The sequence below is a fragment of the Scyliorhinus torazame genome, chromosome 6 (assembly GCF_047496885.1).
Source record: "Scyliorhinus torazame isolate Kashiwa2021f chromosome 6, sScyTor2.1, whole genome shotgun sequence".
NCBI classification, from domain to species: domain Eukaryota; kingdom Metazoa; phylum Chordata; class Chondrichthyes; order Carcharhiniformes; family Scyliorhinidae; genus Scyliorhinus; species Scyliorhinus torazame.
Genome location: NC_092712.1, coordinates 208,170,939 through 208,188,808, shown reverse-complemented (window position 1 = coordinate 208,188,808; position 17,870 = coordinate 208,170,939). Strand labels below are relative to the sequence as shown.

Below are 17,870 nucleotides of genomic sequence, written 5' to 3'. Positions count from 1 at the left end.
GCAAATTCTAGCAGATTTCCTTTTTGACAGCCTCTTTTCTATTTTTCTTACACCTCTTCCCCACCACCATGATTTAATTGTGATTTGGGAAGTAAAATTGAACCATCAAAATTTCTTGCAGTACAGGCTGAGGAGCAGAAAGTTGCAAAACTGAAATGCTATAGCATAAGTTTAGACCAGCATGATGTGACCATTGGAATTTTTTGATGAGCAACACCAAGTGTATCAAAAACATGCCAACATGAAGTCAGGTTTTGGAGAACTGGAGTTGAGTTAGTCACAGAAAAAGATAAAAATTGTTTCTATAAATCTGATAAATACTGTTCAAAAATAGGTGGGGAAATTCTGAAAAATGCACAGCTTTACTTTCAAAATAAACCTGCTGCTAAGAACATGGAGCCCAGAAATTCAATGGTGCTACACCCTCCTTTCAGATACAAATTAAGTACTTATGCATCTGTATAGCAGATAGTGCATGCATTTTGATTCCTAGAAGTGCTAGGGGAAATGCTATATTGCTAAAGGCAGTAAAAGAGCTCCCCATGTATCCCTTTTAGATTAAAGGCTATGTTGGTTAGCTTGGCTCCCTAGAGATTAGCTGGAAAATGGTAGCAATATGGGAACAGTGGAGGTACACGCCACTATGATTATTGCTGTACATATGTAGGAGAAAACTAAGATGATCATCTGGGTGTCTTCAGTAGGCAATGGGACAAAACATGATGCAACCTTTGGTCATGAATGCAGAATAGACTGTCTCCTTGCCTGAGTATAGTCCCACACAACTACAGCTTTCCTCTTGCTTCGCTATCCAGATGTATCTGAATGCAGAATGACCAACTTCTAGAGTGTCTTTAGAAAATTCTCACATTTTCTATTTTGTACAAAATCGTCCTTGGGGTCAACAATTTCTGCGGGAGTGTCCCAGTTTGAAAAGTTGGCAGGTGGTGCAAAACTTGGGAAATACACTACAGGAGTAGGGCAGGGGCTAGTGAAAGGGACACATACCGGGCAAATAAAATTTAATGCAGTGAAGGAGATAAACTATAAATTAAACAGTAGATTTTAAAATGAGAGCATGAACAGAGACCTGGAGGTTCACGTACAGAAATCTTTGAAGGTGGCAGGAAAAGATGAAGCAGAAAAATGCAATCCACCTCTTAAGAAAAAGGCCAGAGGAGAAGTTTTGCTAAACCTTTTAAAATCATCAATCAACAAGTCCACCCATTAGCCGGGGAAAAGGTCTGAAAATTCCACCACGAGCGGGAGCCGCCAAATGTGTGCCCACTCACACCATGGCCGCCACTGCAAGTCTTTAAAATAATTGATTAGGATACAGCTGAAGTATTGAGTCCAGTTCTTTAATTCCTTCATGGCCATGCTAATCTGTTCCAGGCCTTCAAACGTTTTAACATCAGCACTCCTCCAATTCTGGCTTCTTGTACATCCCCAATTATAATTGCTCCACCATTGGTAGCTGTGGCTTCAACTGATGTGCAGATGTCTAAAGATGTGCAGGTTAGGTGGTGTTACGGGGAGTGGCTAGGTAGGCTCGGTACAGACCCGGTGGGCCAAATGGTCTCCTTTGCACTGAAGGGATTCTTTATCATTCTATAACTACTGAGACCCTAATCTTTGGAATTCCTTCCCTGAACCGACCCACCTCTCTACATCTCTCTTTCTCTCCCTTTCTCGCCTATTTTAAGGCGCTCCTTAAAATCTACCTCTTGGGGGTGTCACGTGACATGAGCGTGGGAGCAGCTGCATTTTTCATGAGCTCTGGCTCTGCTCATTGTTTAATCACATATTTTATCCTTGTGCACATAATTGTCATTTTTGGGACATGTGTCCCTGGATGAACCTGACTGGGGTTTTACGATGAGGAGTGGAGTGAAACTGTAGAGAAGCCTTGTGTGAGTGAGGCAGTCGGAGTTGGCTGGGGTGGGGCCCAATGTGCAGTGGCGTTGTTGCTGATGAGTGAAAATGCACCTTGGTAGTGCTGTGGGCATCGGGATGACTCTGAGAGTGTTCTGGATAGTGATCTTGGTTCCATGCGGCAGGTTTTTGGTGCTCACCCTGAAGAACCGCGAGACGTTAAGAAGGCAAATGCAATGTTAGTATTCATGTCAAGAGGGCTAGAATACAAGACCAGGGATGTACTTCTGAGGCTGTATAAGGCTCTGGTCAGACCCCATTTGGAGTATTGTGAGCAGTTTTCTAAGGAACGATGTGCTGGCCTTGGAAACGGTCCAGAGGAGGTTCACAAGAATGATCCCTGGAATGAAGAACTTGTCGTATGAGGAACGGTTGAGGACACTGGGTCTGTACTCGTTGGAGTTTAGAAGGATGAGGGGGGGATCTTATTGAAACTTACAGGATACTGCGAGGCCTGGATAGAGTGGACGTGGAGAGGATGTTTCCACTTGTAGGAAAAACTAGAACCAGAGGACACCATCTCAGATTAAAGGGACGATCCTTTAAAACAGGGATGAGGAGGAATTTCTTCAGCCAGAGAGTGGTGAATCTGTGGAATCTTTGCCGCAGAAGGTTGTGGAGGCCAATTCACTGAGTGTCTTTAAGACAGAGATAGATAGGCTCTTGATTGATAAGGGCATCAGGGGTTATAGGGAGAAGACAGGAGAATGTGGATGAGATAATATCAGCCATGATTGAATGGCGGAGCAGACTCGATGGGCAGGGTGGCCTAATTCTGCTCTTGTGACTTATGGTCTTATGACCTTATATCCTTGGACGAATAGTTGAGATACAGGTGAACATCCGTGCATTGATAGAGCACTTTTCCTGGTTCCTCTGGTCTGTTGTGATCCTCCTGCATAGTGTGTCGCATATCCTGACTGTTTCGGGATGCAGAGGTCAGGCAAGGAGTGTCCTTGTGTCTGGTTTCTGGTGGGAAGTGAGAGACGCGTTCCTGACTGAGTTTGAAGATTGGCTGCAATGCTTTAGTAATCACCAATTTAGAGGCTGGGTGTACTGGTTCAACGGAGCACTGGGTGTGGTTGAGAAGGTGCAGAACCGGCGAGGGTATAGGTTTTGGGTGTGCTGAAGGTCCTTTGAGGTGTGCTGGGCTCGGCCTGGTCTGGTGCTGTGGTTGCCCAGTTGTACTGGTGTTCTCCAGTTCCCCTCGTGTGTTGAGCATTTACTTTTTCTTGCTGTGCTGTCACCATTCCTGTGGTTTTGTTGCGTTTTAAGTGTAAAACTTCTATAGATATAATTTATTTTAAAAATCTACCTCTAACCAAGTTTTTGCTTAAGTACCCTCCTATCTCCTTATGTGACACAGGATCAGATTGCGTTTGAGAACTCATCAGTGCAGTGCCTGGGAAGGTTTTATTGGTTAAAGTGGCATATAAATGCTAGTCGTTGCCATGCCTCTCTGCTGAGACAGTAACTGCTTTCTATTTGACCTTTCCAGGCTGCATTTTTCTTGGTACCAAGAAATCAAAACAAAATTATTCGGTTTCTGCTTCAGCAGAAGCTCTAACTAATGCACATCTTCCAATACGTTTACATAACATGATATCTAGTTAGCAGGATTAACAAATGCATTAATCTGTGGTAGAGACTAATCACTTCTACAGCATATTTTATTTGACATGAATGTCTAATAAATATGATGGCCTCGAATGCTAATGTATCTATCCTTAGCCCTTGCCTTTCTCTTACTTGATGTGCTGTTGCTTGTTTAAATTCTCCTCCGGTTATGGGATCAAGTTGCACAAGTAAGTTGCTAAATCTGACATCTTTAAATAAAATTTGCTCTTGGGAAGATAGCATCACTGCAAGGCAAAGATTTACTGTCTGCCCCTAATTAGCCTCAAGAAACTCGTGGTGAGCTGCTCCTTGATTGGCTACCTCCATGTGGTGTGAGGCAGCAGTGCTAACCACTGTGCCACCATGCTGCCCTCAGTGGCTGAGTAACCCTGGCAGAACCCAAACTTTAAAAAAAATTAATAAATTCAGAGTAGCAAATTATATTTTTCCAATGAAGGGGCAATTTAACATGGCCAATCCACCTAACCTTCACATCTTTGGGTTGTGGGGGTGAGACCCACACAAACATGGGGAGAATGTGCAAACTCCACATAGATAGTGACCTGGGGCTGGGATCGAATCTAGGTCCTCACCACCGTGAGGCAACAGTGCTAACCACTGCGCCACGTGCCGCCCAACAGAACCCAAACTTGAGCACCAGTGAGCTCGTTGCTGAACAAGTGTCGCTTGATAGCATTGTCGATAATATCTTCCATTACTTCAATTGAGAATAGACTGTTGATGCAGTAATTGAGCGGATTGGATTTGTATTGGTTTTTTTCATGGACAGGCGATTTCAGAGCATTTCTCCACATTTTTTGGGTAGCTTGGTACCAGTGTTGTAGCTGTACTGAAATAGTTTACTAAGGGAGTGGCTAGTTCTGGAACACAAGACTTCAGTGGTACAGCTGTGATACTGTCAAGGCCTGTAGCCTTTTCTGTATGTAGTGTTTTCAACTGTTTCTTTATATTACGTGGAATTAATCCCATTACCTGAAGACTGACATTTATGATGGTGGTGACCTCGTCGGAGGCCACGATGGATCATCTGCTCTGTGCTCCTAATTGAAGATGGTTGAAAATGTTTCAGCCTTATCTTTTACAGTGATGTGTTGGGCTTATCCATCGAGGATGGGGATGTTTTCCCAGTCTCTGCCTTCGTGTTTGTGTTATTGAATGAGGTAGGGCTTCAGAGTTTTGATCTGACCCATTGGTTGTAGGATTGTTTAGCTCTGTCATGTGAGAGTACCTTTAAGAAATGGGTGTTTATTACTGCTGTGATGTCAGAGAGTGGGTGGAGCTGGGCTGTCTGTCAGCTTTTTACTTTCATATTAGGCTGTTTGCTGCAGGGTGTGTTTTAGTTTCGTTTTCAGAGCTGGATAGCTGCACTCACAGCCAGAAGGTGTATGAATCTCTCTCTCTAATCTAAAGACTGTAAATCGATCCTGGTGATTTAAAACTAATAACAGTAGTGACTTTAACCTGATGTGCATCTGGTAAAAGGTGTTTTAAGTCTTATGGATGTTAAAAGGAAAGCTTAAAGGATTACTGAGTGTTGTATTCTTTGGGGGTTGTATTTCAATTAATGGTTGCTAAGATGTTCACTGTATGTTTCAAAAAGGTTAACTTGAGTTCATAGAATAAACATTGTTTTGTTTTTAAAAATACTTTTCCATTTCTGCTGTACCACACCTGTAGAGTGGGCCGTGTGCTTCCCATACCACAATCTATTAAAAGTTGTGGGTCAGGTGAACTCCATGCTACACTTTGGGGTTCTCTAAACCCTGGCCCATAACAGCTCTACCCATGACATGCAGCTTCTACTTGATAGCATGCAAAAAAGTAGTACTATGTTGTAGCTTCACCAGATTGGCACCTAATTTTTAGGTATGCCTGGTACTGCTTAATACATGGTCTCCTGCACTCCTCATTGACCAAGAGTTAGTATCCTGGCATGATGGTAACAGCAAATTGAGGGATATGCCAGGCTATGAAGTTACAGATTGTGATTTGAATATAATTATGCTGCTGCTGATGGCCCACAGTATCTCCTATGTTGCCCCTTTGAGCTGCTGGATCTGTTCTGATTCTATCTCAATGAGTAAAATGGTGGTAGGACCATACAACACTATGGAAGCCAACCTTTGTATGCAGGTCAGATTTACTTTTCACAAGGACAGTATGTCGGCCATTCCTACCACTTCTGTCATTTGCCAATACATCTGTGCCTGATAGATTTGAGAGGACAAAGTAGGTTTCGTCCTCTAGTTGGTTCTCTTACCATCTACTACAGGTCAAGTCTGGCAACTCTGTCCTTCTCGGCTCAGTCAGTAGAGGTGCAACTATTCTACTCTTGGTGATGGACAAGTCTCCCAATCTATGGGTGCTATTCTCCGCTCCCACGCCGATTTGGAGAATCGGCTGGCGCGCCATTTTTCCCTGCGGCGCCGGTCCCATGCCCTCCCGCGGATGCACCCAAGCGGCGAGAATGGCCCCGTCGAGTTCTGCGCGGCACAGGCCGGAGAATCGCCCGGGACACCCAAAATGGCGATTCTCCACTACACCCGCTATTCTCCAGCCCGGATGGGCCGAGCGGCCTGCCCAAAACGATGGTTTCCCGCCGGCGCCATCCACACCTGGTCGCTGTCAGCGGGAACAGTGCGGGAACTCTGGGGGGGGGGGGGGGGGGGTGGCCTGTGGGGGGGGGGGTGATGGGGGTTCTTTCACCGTGGTTGCCCTCAAAAGGGGTCTGGCCTGCGATCGGTGCCCACCGATTGGCGGGCCGGCCTCTCTGAAGGAGGACCACCTTTCCTCTGCCCCCCACAAGATCCATCCGACATCTTGCGGGGCGGCCTCGGGGAGGATGGCAACCACGCATGCGCGGGTTGGTGCTGGCTGGCGCCGGCCAACCCGCGCATGCGCGGGTGACGCCACTTAGGCGGCAGATGACGCGGTGCCACTTTTATGCGGCGCCAATGCCCGGCGCGCGCTGACGACGCTGCTTTAGCGACACGCCCCCCGTGTTTCTCGCGGCCCCGATTCTAGCCCATTTTTGGGCCCTGAATCGGTCGAGATCCGTGCCGTTTCGCGCCGTCGTGAACCTCGACGGTGTTCACGACGGCATGGGCACTTAGTCGCGGGAACGGAGAATCGCGCCCTATGTCCTTGCTTCTTGTGAGTGAACTTCAACTTTAAACACTGATTCATTAGCTGAAGGAGGAGGACGATGGGTGGTAATTATAGAACATAGAACATTACAGCGCAGCACCTGTGAAACCACTCTAAAGCCCATCTACACTATTCCCTTATCGTCCATATGTCTATCCAATGACCATTTGAATGACCTTAGTGTTGGCGAGTCCACTACTGTTGCAGGCAGGGCATTCCATGCCCTTACTACTCTCTGAGTAAAGAACCTACCTCTGACATCTGTCCTATATCTATCTCCCCTCAATTTAAAGTTATGTCCCCTCGTGCTAGACATCACCATCCGAGGAAAAAGACTCTCACTGTCCACCCTATCTAATCCTCTGATCATCTTGTATGCCTCAATTAAGTCACCTCTTAACCTTCTCTCTAACGGAAACAGCCTCAAGTCCCTCAGCCTTCCCTCATAAGATCTTCCCTCCATACCAGCGAACATTCTGGTAAATCTAGTAATTAGTAAAACTTTCCTTTGCTCACGGATGACCTGATGCAATGAGGCCTCATGAGGTCTGGAGTTAAATGTTGAGAACTCCCAGGCCACTCTCTTCCAACTGTGTACCACTGTGCTGTCACCTCTGGTGTATTTCCCTTGCCAGTGGGATAGGGTGTAATCAAGAGCAAAGAGTCTGAGATGGTGGCGATTTGGTATGGTCGTACTCAGTAAATCATACCTGACTGTTACTTGGCCAGTTTGTGGGGCAGTTCTCCCAGTTTTGGCACATATCACCAGATGTTAGTGAGGAGGAATTTGCAGGGTTGACAGGCCAACATGTGTCTTAGTTTCTGGTGCCTAGATCGATGCCAGGTGGGCCATTCTATTATTTTATTCTTTGACCTTGTACCCAATCAGCTGCTAGGCCATTTGAGAGGGCTGTGAGTAGTCTCATATGGGCCAGACCGGACAATTGATAAATATCCTCTGAAGGATATTGGTGAACCAACTGGGCATTTACGACAGTCTGCCAGATTAATTGAACAAATTCTCTCAGCTGTGTTCGTTCAGGCATCTGGATTACATGCATGCCACCATTCTTTGTAATCTGCTTCTACACCTATCTTGATTCCTGCACCATTTCTGTTCTGCTATTGTTTTGGATGAGCTGTAGTTTCCCCATGCTAAGCATTGGGAAGAACCACCACAAACTCTGATCCATGACCATTGACTGACTGTTTATCCCTCCCAACCACTTCCTCCATAAAGTTGTCTACTTAATTTGTCTACTGCTGAAACCTTCATCCATATCTTTGTCACGTCTAGACTTAAATGCTCCATTGGTTTTCCAGTTGGCCTCTCATTGTCATTAAACTTCAACTGATGACATTTTTGGCTGTCTTTTTTCCTGCACGAAGTTCTGCTTGACAATTATGGCCAGCCTTATTGACTTGTCATCTAACGGTCTCCCAACCCCATAAACTTAAATTTCTATCCTTGTTTCTAAATCCCTGCATTGTCTTGTTCCCCTTTTTTTCTATGTTACTGGCTCTTGTATTACAAAGTACCTCCTCAATCCCAAATACTTCATTTGAAATTGCACCTCTTGTGCATGCACCGCCTCTTTGTCTCGCCACTGGCAACATTGCTTGAGTTGTCGTTATACCTTTCTGTGCAAATCTTCCAAAAAGCACTGCCTCTTCCCTGTTCCTTTTGAGAACTTTCTTAACATTTATCTCTTTGACTCCGCTTTTAGTCACTTCCTAATATTTTGTCTTTCTGATTTGACATTAATTTCCCCTTGTACCTCCTAAAGAAATTTAGGATGTATTACTTATAGCTGCTATTAACATAATAAAGGAGAGAATTTTAATATTGAAGGGATATTTATTAGTCCTATCACAAGAATTTCATCAACATTTTGCAGTGCAAAGAAACGTAATTGACGAGACTCGGATTCATTTCTCACTGTGGAGTTGTCTTAAGTTTGACAAGAAAAAAATGTGGTTGGTATTTCAGATTCAGTTTCTGTGCAATATAAACCCCTGTCCTTCATCATAACCTTTATGTGCTCCTTTGGAGAGCAGTTTGCACGGTTGCTTGCATCTATTTCTAATCAAGACGGCACTCACTCAGCCACTGTGAAGAAGTCTTATGAACATGCAGTCAACGCATTATTTATTGCGGCCGCCAAAAAGCCAAGTACTATGTTATTTTCATTAATATGTTCAATGCTTTGTTATGTTTTGTAGTAACCATACTGTGAGAAAATTTACTTTGTAATCTACATGGGTTTGACTACTGGCCAGCCAGTCCTTTCTTTGGCCAATAATTGTTAGTGTATCCTTTACTGGAACCTAGCCTATTACAATATACAATTATAAATGTACTTTTACGCTAATTTTGCTGTATAATTGACTAGGCTGTTCCAGATTTTGCCAGCCATACATAATGCAGAATTTATAAAGTTATAACTTCAAATGGGTAGTATTTGGTGTGAAAATCTGCAGGACTATAACTTAGAATATAAACAATTGTGTTGCAAAAAAAGGCAAGATCAACAAAGTTGCCAGACATTTTCTCAAACTTTCCCAGTGCATTTGCTATAATGTACTATAATTTTACAATTGTCAGGTTATTAGTAAACTTTACTTTGATTATATATACATATTTGACATGGTTATATATGCATATGATATGATGTTTCTCCTTAGCTGGATTTGTCTTCAGAAACAAATGCCATCTCAAATATATCTTAAAATGTGTGATTGTCATAATAGAGGTATTGATGCTTTCAAATTAAGTAGTGCACTATTGGTGTATGGTTTTTTGTGAATTTCATAAATCATTATTGTACATGTAACAATTTTCTAAGTTTAGATGAATCAGTTGGAGATGAGATTTTTCAAACATATTTGAGCTGAAATTATTGGTTCAAAAATCCACGTTCGACATGAAGTTGATTGCCTGATAGCTCATGTTGTTCGATATGGCGTAACAATGCCCGAGTCAATTTTAACCTGATTTAAAATTGAAAATTTTGTTTTGCAAAATTGTAATTGATCTTGTCAGTTAACTCCGTCTTAGATGTTATGTATCCATGACATTTAAAGGAAATTTGCTTTTGTAAACAAGAAAGAAGTGCCATTTTCTGCCTGTCAGATCATATCATACTGGTGAAGCTACCCCTTGGCGCTGAATGTAGAGGATACATGTAAAATTACTGCTGAGGCTGGAACCAAAGATTGGCCAAAAGCCTTAATGCACTTATAAATGTTGCTGTGGAATCAAGCTAGACAAATAATAATAACCTTTATTGTCACAAGTAGGCTTACATTAGCACTGCAATGAAGTTACTGCGAAAAGGGCAAGGTTCAGGAAAAACAGACAATGCAATTGTGCTTTTTTTATAACTGATCCCTCTCCTTCTCTGCATCTGCTTCTCTCCCCACTACCTGCAATGTCCTCTTTCCCCCCCCCCCCCCACCAATTGGGTCTCCCTCATTGGATCTCATAATTGTCATCTTTCTACCGATCCTTCTCCCGAGATCCTCAAATCCTGTTTGCCCAAGCTTTCGGTCATCTTCCTGAATATCAAGTGGTTTGGTGTCAAACGAAATGTTCATTACACGAATTACACCAATGAAAATTCCGGGTGTAGGCTGAATATTTGTAAATTCTGTACGATTAGGATGCTTATTGAAAACGGCTTGTGCAGATAACTTTTAAAATCTTGATTATTGCAAGTTGGATTAAATAAATTAAGAATTTAGAATCTTCAACTAAAGTTACGGGGACTTTTTGGAGATCTATAAAAAGAACAGAACTGAAAGATGTAGCGCTGGACTTTGGAGAGAGCACTTTTGAGGAAAATTACCCTCTAATTACCAAAGTAATGGACAGGATAGAACAATATCTTTGACTGTTAAGGTTAAACTATTTTTGGTTTTCATGAAGGCGAGTTTAAAACATGCACACATTCTGTTGAAGAAACATCCAAAGATAGATGCAAATAAATAAACTGACAGTGATTTAGAGTTTCACATATTGGCTCCAAAGTTGAAAGACTCTTGGGGTCGTGAGCTTCTGTGATGACTGTTTTAAAACTTTCAAGATAAGGAAACTATTTTGTATGCTACAAGGGCCAGGGTTGAAGTAAATTAGAAGTGTAGAAACGATCTTAGCAAATTAGTTAGACTTTCTTCGAACATCTGCGTGAAAGCAACTGCGTGTGTTTATGGGTTTGAGTGATGGGAATTATTTAAACTAAGTACCCTGCCTGTCTCATGGGTATTGTCTACAGGAAAGTATTTTTGCCCGCGTGTGATAATGAAGCTTCTAATGATTAATTACATCCCTATCGGGCATTTAATTACTAAAATAATTGCATGGGTTGAACACTATGTATGGAAGATGGCTTCACCTGAAGAGACAGGCATATTTGAATAGAGGCCAGCCCAGAGTGGGGACACAAAGAGACGAGGCTGAAGAAACCAAATTTATGCTGGAGGAAATGTTCAGGGAGTGCACGGCTGATTAAATAAAATTTTGCCTTCAATTTTGAATCTGCCCATTTAAACTTGACTAGGTACTTCCGGTATGAAGACTTTATTTTATATTATGCTGAGAGCAGGTCTTTGATCATAGTATTGTTTTGACAGTCTGCTAAAGTGAAGCTCTTGGGCAAATGGAAGAGAATGTGGAAGCTTTTCATAATTGAGTGATGCTGAACCTATTTTAGTTCCCTGTGCAAAGAGAAAGCAAGATGACAGGTAATCATAACTTTTTGCTACTACCTCAGCTCTTGCTATAATTAAAGCTAACTGGTAGTTGCTGTTTGTAATATTGCTTGATGCCGTTCTTGACTTAGCTGCTGAATCCCCATCCATGCCTTTGTCACCTCCAGTCTTGACTATTCCAATACCCTCCTAGTTGGGCTCCCATCCTACAAACATTTGTTATTATCTAAATCTTTGCTGCCTTAACTTGTACCAAATTTTATTCACCCACCAACAGCAGGGGCCAAATGGCCTACTCTTGCTCCTAATTCATATGTTCGTACGTCAGCCCTGTGCTCACTGACTTGCGCTAAATTCCTGGTCTAATGCTGCCTCAATTCAGAAATTCTTTTGGATAGCTCCATGGCTTGCCTCACCTATCTTTAACTTCATCCAACCCTGAAAACCTTTGAGATCTTCTTGCTTCTCCAATTCCGGCATCTTGCACATGCTGGATTTTAATTGCTCCACTGTTGATGGCTATACTTTTAGCTACCTTGTCCCTAAGCTGTGAAATTGCCGTACTAAACTTCTTTCCCTCCCTCTGCAGCTCTTTCTTCCTTTAAGATGTTCCTTATGTTGACATCTTGTCCAAACTTCTCTTCTGTTTTAATATCTCGGTGTCAAAAGTGTTTATTGATGACACTCCTGTTAAATGTCATGCAATGTTTAGGTATGATGAAGGTGCTATATAAATAAATGCTGAGTTAAAAATAGACAAGGGTATATGTAAGCAATTTGATATTGGAATGAGTAGGGAAGGATAAAATAGCAATCTCTGATTAAGGATTAAACTCAGTGGAGAGCATCTTTGGCATTAAAGTGCGCACTGGTGATTGAGTGCTGTGGGAATTGACCACGGTATGATGTCTCCAAACTGATACCATGTAGAAAGCTCTATTTTTGGTCTGGATTTTATCACGTGTTCAATAAATCCATCAATCCTTTCTATCCTTTCGACGGTTTAATGAGGGTAGATTAATTAAGGCAGTGGACGGGCAGTCCAAAGGTTCCATTTCCATCGTGGAAAGATGTGAATTTAAAGTGAACAAATCTTCTAATTTGTGGTTATATACTGTGAAAATGATGTTTAGTTAGAAATAATTCAACTAATTCACTAATGTCTTTTTCGGGCAAGGAACCCGCTGTCCCTATGTGCTCTCATCGAAAGGAGTCCTGATTCCAGGTTGTTAAGTGAACAAATGGACAAGAAAATGTCATGGGTGAACATTGCCTTAAATCAAACTGAGAGGAATGTATTTCAGAGAAACATAGAATAGTTAGAGTTCGAGAGAAAGCCATACAGCCCATGCCATGCTCTCTGGCAGAGCAAATCCAGTAGTCAAGCTTCGCTGTGAATGTTTTCTTACAATCAGGGCTTTCAAAACAGCCTGAATCTGTCACTAGTACTACAATTCGAGATCCTAACTACTCGTTCTATAAAGAAGCTTTTCTTCATGTCACCATGGGTTCTCTCACCAGCCACTTTAATGTCAGTGTCCTCTAGTTCTCAACCTTTGTGTCATAGGGGGAAGGTTTCTCTCTAACTGATCTGTCCAGACCTATCAATTAACAAACTTTATCAAATTTCCTCCCAACTGTCTGTTTTTGAGGAGATCAATGTCTCTGGGCCTACACCCCTTTTAGAATAAAAGGTGAAATGTTTATTTCTGAGGGTTGCAAGTCTTTGAAATTCTCTTCCTCAAATGGCAGTGGAAGCAGGAATGGTCTCTGATAGGGGGGAAGGCAGGAGAGATTATATGACAAAAGCAATGACGGCACAAAGCAAAAGGGCGGTGATAATATGACGAGTAAAATATGACTAAAGATGTTTCTATAAAAGGTGTAACTGGGAAGCCGAATCATTGACAACAGTTGCTATCCAAAAGCAAACACAAAGAATGGAAACCAGGTTATGATCTCAAATTGTTGAATTCAACCTTTCGGATGCAACACTGAAAAGTGTCTAATTGAAAGTTAAGGGGCGGGATTTTCTGATCGCCAGCGGCGAAAATGCGTTCGGCGATCAGCTGGAGAATCAACGTTTGCGCCGAAATCGGGGTTGCCGCCGCTTTTGCGATGCTCCACCCCCTCCAAAGTGGCATACTCAGGATGTTGCCTGAGGCCCAGCCCCTGATGTTCCGCCCCAACAGGCCGAGTTCACGACGGCGTGGGTTTCTTATGCTATTACTTGTCGGGAACTCGGCGAGGCGGCTACGGACTCAGTCCAGTGCCGCCACAGTCGGGGGAGAGCCAATCCACGGGCAGGGGGAACTTTGGTCGGGGCTGGGGTCGCTGGGGGTGGTCTGGGGGTTGGGAGCCGGCCAATGGGAGGGGCATTATTTGGCAGGCCAGGTCCGCGCGTGGCTGACGCCATGTTGCACGGCATGGCCGCTGCAGGCTACCGCCATGTGTATGCATGGCCAAGGACCCGGCAATTCTCCGGCCGTATCGGTAGCTAGAGCCGGGTGCTCGACACTGTCTGCCTGCTAGCCCCCCCCCCCCACCAAACGCAAGATCGGTGGCCATTTTGTGCCAAATCTTCGGTCACAAAACACCACCATTCCCACGCTGGCGTTATAGCCTTAAAATCGGAGAATCCAGCCCCAGGTGTTGTTCCTCAAGTTCACATTGCATTACATTGTTTTTCGCCGCTTAAGCTGTTCCAGAGATCGAAGTGGGTGTGGAGGGGAGAATTAAAATGACAGTTCAGATGATACTATCTTTAATTTCCTTAGCTAGCCATGGATTGTGCATCCTACCCCTAGAGTCATTGTTTCTCACTGGAATATATCTTTTCTTTCTGAGTATTCTGAAATATCTATTTAAATGTCTGTCAATGCAACTCTACTGACCTATCCGTTGACCTAATTTCCTCATTCACTTTAGTCTATCTTCATACCCTCATTACTGCCCTTATTTAAGTTTAAAGCACTAGTCTTAAATCCGCTCCACTTGCCCACAATCTGACTGTGAAATTCAAACATATAAGGGCAGCACGGTGGCGCAGTGGTTAGCCCTGCTACCTCACAGTGCCAAGGACCCTGGTCACTGTCTGTTTGGAGTTTGCATATTCTCCCCGTGTCTGCGTCGGTCTCAACCCCACAACCCAAAAAGATGTGCAGCATAGGTGAATTGGCGATGCTAAATTGCCCCTTAATTGGAAAAAATGAATTGGATACTCTTTTTACAAAAAAAAAAGGCAATTCAATCATATTATGATCACTGATGCCTTCACTATGAGGTCATTAATTAATCCTGTTTCATTGCACATTACTAGATCTAGTATAGCTTGCTCTCTGGTTGGCTCAGAACATCATGCTCTACCCATTCTATAAACTCATCATCCAGGCTGCCTTTGCCAATGTGGTTTGTCCAAACTATATATAGATTAAAATCACCCATGAATATAACCGTACCTTTCTCACGAGCTGACTGGAAGATCAGGGTCATGCTTATGATCTCAACGGAATTATTCTGCAAACGTTTACTCAAATTAATTAAGTGACTGGGGGCATCTTCGGTACGTATATTTATCCAAGAAATTAATTTACATTCCGTATTGAAGTCCATTTTGCAAACCAAATATTTAGTTAGAATATCATATAAATAATCCGGATCTAGTTTTCCTGGTGCAGAGGAGACCACATAGTGTGCAGTGAATACAGTATACTAATTGGGAAGAAGTACAAGTAAATTGCTGTTTTACTTTGAAGGAATGATTGGACAGTGGGAAGGGAAGAGCTAAAAGGTGTTAAATCTTCTGTGCTTGAATGTGGAGGTAAGCTAGGAAAGGGGAGAGGGTGTGGATAATGTGAGTGATGGCGTAGTGTTGTGGAGGCATGTGCCAAATCAGAATGCTGGGAGGGGAAGGGAAGATATCAGGAATGGCGGAGGATGATACATTGAATGTAGCAGCCAGGGTGGAAAGTGATAACAAGGGGGAACCCTGATGTGGTTCTAGGAAGGTTAGGGAAGGGATGAGGGAAGAAGTGCAGGAAATGGGATGGACACCATTGAGGGCTCTGTCAACTGTGATTTGGGGGCATCTTCGGTTTGAGAGTTCTGTCAGATTTGTTGCTCAACTTGCTTAATGACTTCACTATTCCACAACACCAGAGATCCCGTTCAGATGGCACCAAAATGAAATTGACATTGTAAAAGGGGAAATGAAAGCCACGCAGCCTGCTAAATCTTTGTGGATAGCTTTCTTGGAGGTCAGCAGCTGGTGCCATTCCTCTGTCACTGACTGCAATATCAGGGCCATTACTGTTATTGAGTACATTGTCCTGAAGTATGACCATTCTTTCATTCGTGATTTTGGAATAAATGTGCAGGATATTTTAGAGTTTATTTTAAGAAATGTAGCTGGAAAAAAAAAAAAAAGGCCTGCTTTCAAAATTGGGGCCACCCTCGTACTCTAACTAAAGCAGGAATAGGCTCTGGCCGCAGGTTTTAAATTTGTGTTCAAATCATTTTTCAAATATCTTAAGTTGTCAACGCTAGCAGCTTTGAGTTCTGATTTTGGAATTATCTACTAGTGCCAAGGAAACCCCTTTTCAAATGTCCAGACTTTCAAAATTCCTGTGAAGTAAAACTCAAAGTTCAAGTAGGGTAGTTTCTGTGACTCCAAGGGTTGGGTGCCATGGCTTGTGAACTACAGTTTTGACATGCTTGCAGTAAAGGAATATATGAGAGTACTTACTGTGTACTTAATGTAATATTGCTGTATGTTCATCCAGTCATCAAAAAATGTACTCTTTGAAATTGTTACAGATTTGTAATAAATATTGATCCCTAACAGCATCGCTATTCTTTTTGTGTAGAGACATGATGAAGAAGCTATCGTGGATTTGGGTAAAACAAGCACAATTGTCAATACAAACTTTGAGAAAGAAGAACTAGAGAGTAAGTTTGCAAATAATGTTATCTTCCAAAATTCTTGAGGTTCTCAAGTTTACATGATAGTTGTAATTTCAAGTATTGCAGCTGAATATTTTTAATACGTGAAGCCTATTTTTAGCAAAACAAAATGTCTTGGAATGATCTTGAAGCTGCCACTTAGCATAATGATATTCTAAAACCATTGACTCTTGGTGCTTTGAATCCAAGTGTGTTCAGTGGAACAGTTTTTCCAAGTATTTGTGTACTTTTTCTTTTAACCATTTTAAGACTTTCCTAAAATAAATGTTAAACATCCTGGCCAGTAGTTTCAAGGTGTACTGTTTGACCCCTTTTTTGGCTTCTCTTCTGAATTATCAAATGTACAAAGAAAAGTCAATTAATAAATTAATTTTAGTCCCACCTCGAGGGACGCTGGTGTTCTCTGGAATAGACATTTTGGATAATAGCTTGTTGAAGTATTTTATCAAAGCCATGTTTGATTGCTCATTGTCAAATTCTACCGTTGCGCAAATCAGATATCGGATTTTTACCAATTTTCACCTTTGTGCGTGGAGGCAGGAATAAAGTAACTAATTCTGGTTTTGTTCATTAATCCCCGTTTACAATCATTTTTTTTGTCACTTCAAATATTGCCTGCAATATTGTATTCAATGTATTGTTTGCCTTTTCTTTGTTTTCAGCTGTAAATTCTTTTGCTGCTGGGATTTCATAAAGATGTTAGCTATTTTGTTTTTCTTTACCTCCAGTCTTATTCTTTTTATGTCCTAAAATATCCAAATTAATCAGCGCTGTCCCTTTTAAAAATATCTTTATTTTGGCCAGAAATGATATTAGTTGCAATCTAAAAGCTAATTGTTGGTTTATCATTTTGAGTGCCTGCACTACTGCTATTAATGGCTAGGTGTTCCCTGTCTTCATGACATTTCTTGCTGTTCAGTGAAGGAGTGCAATAAATCCTGCAAAGCCAAAATTTGTAGAGCATTAAGTGCAAAAGTTTTGCTAAATCAGAGTTGGCAGGCTTATTACCTGCTCTAGGGTATGAGAGCATAATTTCAAAGTTTGCAAATGACAAAACTTGGAAATGTATTTAGCAGTGAGGAGGATAGTAGCAGAATTTAGGAGGATATAGACTAGTGAAATGGGCATTCACATGCAGGTTACATTTAAATGTAGAGAAGTGTGGAATAAACATTTAAAAGAAAAAGGCCGAGAAGCAGAATAATCTCAATGGTACAATTTTAAAAGGGGGTGCAAGAACATACCCTTTTACATACAAATGTCTTTGAAATTGGCAGAGTATATTAATACAGCTCTTAATCTTTATAAATAGAAGCCTGGAGCACAAAAAAAAGTGGTTACAGTAAATTTTTATGAATCATTGGGTGGACCCAATAGAACGACGGAGTTGGAGGGTGACTTGATAGAGGTCGCCAAGATTATATGGGGCATTGATAGAGTGGATGGGCAGGCACTCTTTCCCAAGGTGGAGGGGCCAG

General features: G+C 42.2%; 1 protein-coding gene across 8 annotated transcripts in view; it reads left to right on the top strand.

Annotated features, from left to right (window-relative positions):
• slc4a7 (solute carrier family 4 member 7) overlaps positions 1-17,870 on the top strand; it is a 271,390-nt gene that overhangs the window by 59,922 nt on the left and 193,598 nt on the right. For all 8 annotated transcript variants that reach the window (XM_072509348.1, XM_072509347.1, XM_072509344.1 and 5 more), the window contains exon 2: positions 16,296-16,377. In XM_072509348.1, coding sequence (XP_072365449.1) covers positions 16,296-16,377 — 82 coding nt within the window. The remainder of the gene's footprint in view (positions 1-16,295; positions 16,378-17,870) is intronic.